Source organism: Salminus brasiliensis, chromosome 4, assembly GCF_030463535.1.
Source record: "Salminus brasiliensis chromosome 4, fSalBra1.hap2, whole genome shotgun sequence".
Classification (NCBI taxonomy): Eukaryota; Metazoa; Chordata; class Actinopteri; order Characiformes; family Bryconidae; genus Salminus; species Salminus brasiliensis.
In genome coordinates this window covers 1,340,869-1,348,155 of record NC_132881.1, presented here as the reverse complement: position 1 = coordinate 1,348,155, position 7,287 = coordinate 1,340,869, and the positions used below count along the sequence as shown (strand labels likewise).

The 7,287-nt window shown below is 42.5% G+C and overlaps 1 protein-coding gene across 1 annotated transcript; it reads right to left on the bottom strand.

Moving 5' to 3' along the window:
• Positions 1-697: 697 nt before the first annotated feature.
• On the bottom strand, positions 698-6,483 carry osr1 (odd-skipped related transcription factor 1). Its single transcript, XM_072676736.1, has 3 exons — positions 6,257-6,483; positions 2,613-3,287; positions 698-1,574 (listed from the first exon to the last, which is right to left on the bottom strand). Exons 2-3 carry the CDS (start codon positions 3,272-3,274, stop codon positions 1,442-1,444), a joined length of 795 nt encoding a protein of 264 aa, XP_072532837.1. The 5' UTR covers positions 3,275-3,287; positions 6,257-6,483; the 3' UTR covers positions 698-1,441.
• Between the last annotated feature and the right edge of the window lie 804 nt (positions 6,484-7,287).

The window sequence follows — 7,287 nt, the reverse complement described above, 5'->3', positions numbered from 1 at the left end:
GGCTAGTTCTAGACTAACGTTGGCTTCATACTCAGAGTATTTGTATAATTAGGTCAAACACGTACGTATATATATATATATATATATATATATATCTGTCTGCGCCTTTTAGGTTTTTAGGAGTCGATGATTGGCGGCTCTGATATGTACGATTCGCCCAATAATGTTGCGAAAGTCGAAGTAGGATCAGGAAGGTGGCGTACGATTAGACTCCACACCTTGGTCCCCAGTGTTTAGTGCTTGGTCCCCGAGGATTGCCACTCACTATGTAATTTGTGGAGTGTGGCTCAACTCTCATAGCATCTCATAACTGATAAGATCATTTTACACGTAATCAAAGTGTTTGATGTTCAAAATGCAGATGTTTTGATTGTCTCGGGTGCTAGCATTGATCATTTACACTTGTTAAACTTTTTGCACAACGTTGGAAAGCTACGGAAAGTCATTTTATAGAGTTTTATAGAAAGCTGATAAGCGATTTCACCACTGATGAAACGTGGCTTTCTTTTTTTATGTTTTCATTACGTTATCTTGGTTCTGCTCGGCCCATACACATATTCAAGCTGCTGTGTTGCTTTTGATTTTTCATTAAAATCAAATCAAATTTACATGATTTACATGAATTGTATATTCATCGTTCAAAATGGCATAATTTTACCACAAGCATTTGTCAGGAAACACCGCTGTCCACAACAGATTTTGTTAAGAAAATGACTATTTATTTTTAAAATAAGTTTAAGGAATCCAGTGATATATGTAAATAATCAATAAACTGATTAAAGTGCCAAATAACAGTTATACAACAAGAAATCTGTACATAAAAAAATACAAGATTGGAATGTGTCTTTGGGACGATTGTCACCTAAGCCGACAACCTTATTGCTTAGTTGTTGTTGTTGTTTTTTTTCTTTAGTGATTGTCTGAACTCACGGAGCCTCTACAGGCCCTCTAGGCTGGATTTGCTCTTCATTAACATCAACATGAAACAGTCCCACAACAACCGATAACTGAAACACTCGTCTGATCTGTCGCCGGTCTAAGAGCGCCGACAGAAATCACATTTTATACAACAGCGTTTGAGTCTGGATTTGATCCATTCACGATCTGCCACCCTGAATCCTAGTCCGCCGGCGTCCAAAGTCCTTAAACCGAACCGAAAATCCATAAATCCGGGAGGCTACGGCCTTTTTTTTTCTTTCTTTATTTTCTTTTTTTAGATCCGACTGGACGTGTCCGTCGGTTCGGAATGTCTTCGGAATTTTCTTCCATCTTCAGCGAGCTTTTGAGATAAATCCATTTCTTTTCTGTTTTTGGTCTTTTCAGTCCAAGCCCATGCTCTCGGGTCACGTTGAAGTAGTCTCTTTTGGCCTGGCTTTGCTATTGGCCGCCGTCCTCGGGTCATTGGGCTCTCCACTGTCCCCGCTGGCTGAGGAGGCTGACCTCACTTTATCTTGGCCGGCTTCAGCTCTTTGACTTGCATGTGCAGCGTTTTGTGGACTGCAAGCGTTCTCGACTGACAGAATCCTTTTCCACACTCCTGGCATTTGAACGGCTTCTCTTTGGAGTGGATGTACCTGCACAGAAAAGAGAGAGAGAGAGAGAGAGAGAGAGAGAGCGAGAGAGAGAGAATTCCCCGTTAAGAGACCGATCCACTCGTTTTCAGGGTAAAAGCAGCAAGCGCCTGGAACAGACAGTGTAATAGCAGACAGTGTAAAAGCAGCTAGAATGGGTTCCAGTGTTGTTCTGCCTGGTCTTGGCAACTTTGCATCATCCCAGACTTCCCTCTCCGCTACCCAGAAGCAGCAGTGGGATTACACATGAAAGCCGTGACCGCAAAAAATGGTCTTGTAGCATTCACAGCCTGTGTGTGTCAGCGGAACGAGGAACCAGCCAAATGACAATCACACGGGTCGAGTAAAGCCTGGTTTCATCATAACAGAGACTACGACTACAGCAGTAGCTCTCCATGATAAAAACAAGCCACATCATCAAACTGGGGGATAGAAATTCACTAAAAACAAAATTTATATATATATATTTATTTATATTACTATACTCAGTTAGTTTGTTTGAAGATGTCAACTTTTTAGAGTACAGTGTATAAAGCAGAGGTGATAAACTAACAAGGTAGCTGCATTAAAATGACACAGAACATGAAATCATAAGCTAATGTATTTGTACATCCCTGATGTTGAAATATGTATGTATATATATATATATATGGATCAAAAAAGGGGGAAAGTTGAAATTCTGACAGACTGTAATACACTACAGGAAGCGTAGGGGGCGCTCTATAATGCATTATAATACTTTAAAATGATTATATAATCCATAACTAAAATGAAATGAATTGCACCAATCTTCTAGTTTTGGAAGTCACCGTTTGGGTTTATTACAGTTTAGGTAATCTAAAGCCTTAATATTCATTAGATACCAGTTGTAAGTTCTTTAGAACTTCAGGAATCAGTTCTTAAATTCTTAACACTAAAAAAGTCCAGTAATAATAATAATAAATCCCAGGACTAATAAGTTCAAGGAGGTAAGTTAAATACAACAAGTTGCAGTCCTAATCCCATGTTCTGCCCTAAACCAGGCTGGCCGGAGCTTCTTACCGGTGGTCTCTGAGGTGGTCCTGCCTCCTGAAGGCCTTGTGGCAGATGTCGCAGGTGTACGGCCGCTCGTCTGTGTGCGTGCGCTCGTGAATCAGCAGGTTGTAGGACTTGGTGAAGTGACGGCCGCAGAACTTGCACACAAACTCCTTTTTGGTTTTGGACGGCAGCCGGCCGCGGCTGGGCTTCCTCTCGGGCGACGACAGCTTGGCCGCCGCGTCCAGCAGGCAGCCCAGGGACGGCCCGCGGGCGTGCGCGTTGGCCCCGCCGTTCACGCTCAGGTCCTCGGCCTTCAGGGGGTCCTCCTGCGTGGCGGCGGCGGCGAGGTTGGCGAAGTCGAAGCGCGGTTTGCTCTTGGCTGACCCGGGGGACATGTCCTGCTTGGTCGGGTGGACGAGCTGCGGCAGCAGCGGGATGGACGGCAGCGGAAAGCGGGCGTCCACCAGCCCGGGCAGCTTTGAGAAGGTGCAGCGCGGCAGGGCGAACGGCGGGTAGCCCAGGGTCCAGTGGTGCAGGTGGACGGCATGGAGGGCGCTGAAGCTGTACACGCCCGGCATGGGGTCGGCGGGCAGCTGGAAGCCGCTGGACGTCTGGAGGAGGGAGTAGTTGGCCAGCTGGAGGGACGGGTGGAGCGGCACGGGGGCGGGAAGGGTCTTGCTGCCCATGGCGGAGGTCGTTCTGCAGGAGAGATCAGTGGAAACTTTATTAGGGAGTTTCTACCACTTTTTCAAACACCCCTCACGTCTGCACCACGCTGAAATTCGGAAGCTCCCGGAGCTTCATCACCTCCGTCAGGTGTGTTAAGAGCACTATAAAGGCGAACAGACGCAGACGTCTGATTAATTAAATGCCAATGTTCCCGTCAGCTGAGCAAAACACCTCCGTCTGACAAGGCGATACTAGGAAAGCATGTGTGCACGGGCACACGGGCCTGCCAGACATGAGTGTGTGTGCGAGTGTGTGTGTGTGTGTGTGTGTGTTTTGGCATAGGCGTTCCCGCTCCCAGAAAATGCGCCCAGGGCGATGGAGCTGACAGAAAGAGAAAGACAGCGTGACATACCTGCAACGACTGTTTAATCTGGCCTGATACGAACGAACACACACAAAGCACAATAACTGCTCTTTGTCTCGTCTCGGCCTCGTGATTGACACACTTACGCTCACACACACACACACACACACACACACACACACACTGACTCGTTCTCCGTACCATAAGAATAAGACACCTCAAGGATCTCTTACTCTTCCCTCTCAACTTCTACTCTGATGCAAACCCGGAGAGGGGGACGCGGATGCTGAGGTTCTGGAGGTGGGAGAGGAGATGCTGCGAGCACCTTGTGTTCAGTCCAGCCTGGATGATGCAGATGTTCTCCAGGGGGGTTTGGGGTTGTTAGGATTGGTGGGAAACCTGTTTGTTTCGGTGGCGATTCGGGCCTAAAACCTCAATATAAGCTTGTCGTTTTATTAAGCGTAATGTTTTATCAATCTGATCAGTTGAGGATCATCATGTACATCATCCAGGGCTCATCCTGGATAGACAGCCAGCTTCCCAGCCTCCCAGGCCGGGCATGGGGAGTGTCAGGCTCGGTTCTGGGAGTAAATAAAGGAGTGAAGCAGCTCTAATTGGGCTTTGTAAGGGGAAAAAGAAAGAAATCCCCCGGGGATTTGGGCGCTCTGATCATGGCGCAGAAGTAATTGACTTTTCCTTATGGGGTCATTAGAGGAGATCAGCTCTTGGCCCTGTTAACCCTTTGAAGTGAACATGCCCCTCACAATGGGGCAGAGGGGCGGATGGGCGATTACACCCGGGCACACCTAAAGACTTTAACCGTGCTGGACGTGCCAGTCTGGGGAGGAGGGGGACACAAGTGGACGCTCATTAATGCAGGAGATCTGGGCCTTCGTCAGCTAGCGTTAGCATCGTTAGCTTAAAAACCTCTCACAGTCTTAAGAACCTGTTTTAGAAAGCGTACCCAAGCCCTAACCACTGCTCAGGAGTTATTTTACCTGTGAAATAAACATTATTTATTTATTATTCGTTAAAAAACGCTATTTTTCAGACGTGTATTGGGAGGAATTAGCTAGATAGCTAGTTAGCTTAGCTGGAGCCGCATGTGTGAAACGGGAATCTGGCATTTTTTTAATTATTATAATTATTATTAGGATTTTTTTCGTGTGTATTATGATAATTTTTAGTCATATTTTAAAAAACTGCGAGAAGTCATTTGCGCGGGCAGTGCAGTTCAACTGGAATAATTCAAATATAAAATAAAAGTTGCATTTAATAATCGAAACAATTTAAAATAACATTAAGAACAATATTTAAATACTTGTTTATTTTAAATAATTATAACGTCTATAAATTTAGCTAACAGAGCTGGCAATTTAACTACATATATATTTTTTTATTAGGATGCGAATTGAAGTGTAAGGCATAAAGCAGGATAATGGCGTTTTAAATATAGGGACTTTTATTAATTTAAAAAATGAACAGAAATTAAATAATATATTTGTGAAATGGTTTAAATTCGATTCAAGTCAAAGACAGAGAGTGTTAATAAATTGGAGGAGTTTAAGAATTAATTTGGAGACCAGGTGTGAGGAGATGGTTAGCATAGCATCCTCCGCCGGTGTGACAAATGAGGTGGGATCCACAACACGGTGTGAACAGGAGCTGTGGGGAAATCTGGATTTTTTAACTATTGGTGGCATTTGGTGCTTAATCCTCACTGCTGGAGTATTTTTATTTTCTGGGTTTTTTTCCACTGTCTTATTTAATTGGGATGCAATTTCGCTCAAAATGATTAAATATGCATTCATTTTTAAGGGATACTTTAAGAACAGTACGACTAATAATCTGCATTAATTATGCATTAAACAGCTGCATATTAACTGTGCATAGTTTAAGACTGTAGCCACACGAAAAGCATCCAGCGTAAAACGCAGCAGAGAAAATGCTAATATAAAGCTACTAAAACTAACAACAACAACAACAAAAAAAAAGATAATATAATATAATAGCCCAAATCTGATGCAATGCCATTGCGATTTTAATTTCGTAATTTAATTTTGAGCTGGGCTCGAGATGCATGCGCTCGAATCGAATAACTACAAACAAATAAATAAAAAAAACAATTAAATTATTTGTTAGATTTGCAGCCCTTTGTGCTGTTTATGCTGTTTAAAAAATTGCAATGCATTTTTGGCAAACGAAAAAAAAAAAAGTACACGAGCTATCAGGCAGTGCAGACCACCTGTGCACGCGCACCTGGAACGATTTTCATTTTCCAGCGAACATGAAATGTTTCCCGTTTTCCCAAACTTTTAACGTTTCGAGTCATTTTTGTTTTTTTGTTCTTTTTTTGCTCCGTTTTGTTTATTATAGTGCACGTGCACGGAGAGTTTGCACGAGCGCGCGTGCAGTTTTAAAACAGGTTGACTGTTTTTGCTAAGAAAAAGTTTCGGCTCGCGAGTGAAAGCTCGCGCTCAGAGCAACACGAAATAACGTCACAGACATCGCTGTGCATGATTCGCTAAGTGTTGTTTTTAAAGTTTTAGACAGGTATAATTGCATTGCGCGCACTTCGCCCGCGCGCACGGTCCTATTTATCCCAAAACAATCTGAAATGCACGAGCATATTTACCAGATGTGGATGCAGCCGCTGCTTCCTGGAGGCTGCGCGAGGCTGAAGGCTGGAGAAAGTTGGTTAAAGCGCGAGCTCGCGGAGTTTCACACAGTTTGGAGAAAGTTGTTCAGCATGTTCGCGATCACACACACACACACACACTCCTGTGGTTCGCAGGGCTCGAGATTGTTCACTTACACACACACACACTCACACACATTCGCTCTCGGTCCTCCTCGCGCGCTCCCGCTCTCTTTCTGCAGGTCCCAAACTCAATCCGCCTCTTTATTGCGGTCCGGACCCGCGCGGTGCGCATGCGCCACACCCGGCCCAACCCACATGCACAAGTTACTTTACACTTCTCTCACTCTGAGGAACCGAACACACACACACACACACACACACACACACAGAAGTACAGGATGAAGGTCTGTAGTGGAGATGTAAGGCTCGTGCAGCTGCGCTGTATTACTACAGCTGTTATGAATAAACATATATTGAAAAATATAAAGATCAAAGTTAAGCATAAAAGTGCGTTTAGTTTAATAAATGTGTGTTGTTTTATAATAATATTGCAAGTAATTTAATACAAAAAAGTACTTTTTGACTATTTTTAAATAATAAAGAAATAATAATAATAATACATAATATTATTAATAATCGTTTATTATTGTTGTTTTACGTTTCTCACTGTTATTATTATGATTATTATTATAACAGCATTAAGACGATGGTTGACAATAGTTGTACTGCTGCCGCTACATAAATAATAATAATAAAAAATAATAACAATACCAATAATAATGCTTTTATATATGATATTTATGTCATTTATTTTTATATTGAATATTTTAACTATTATTATTATTTATGCTATAGTAGTACGGCTGCCAAACAACAACAACAACAACAATAATATACTATAATTATATATATAATAATAATAATAATATAATAAAGGGCAAATGGTTGTTTAATAATTAAACTGAATAATAATAATATTAGTAATAATAATAATAATAATAATAACAATAAAGGGCAAATAGTTG

What these genes read in the sequence shown, in the direction of transcription:
- osr1 (XM_072676736.1), bottom strand. Translation starts at nt 3,274, where the DNA reads ATGGGCAGCAAGACCCTTCCCGCCCCCGTGCCGCTCCACCCGTCCCTC. An exon ending in GACCACCTCAGAGACCACCG is followed by an intron (nt 1,575 to 2,612) that starts GTAAGAAGCTCC and finishes TTTTCTGTGCAG; the next exon opens with GTACATCCACTCCAAAGAGA.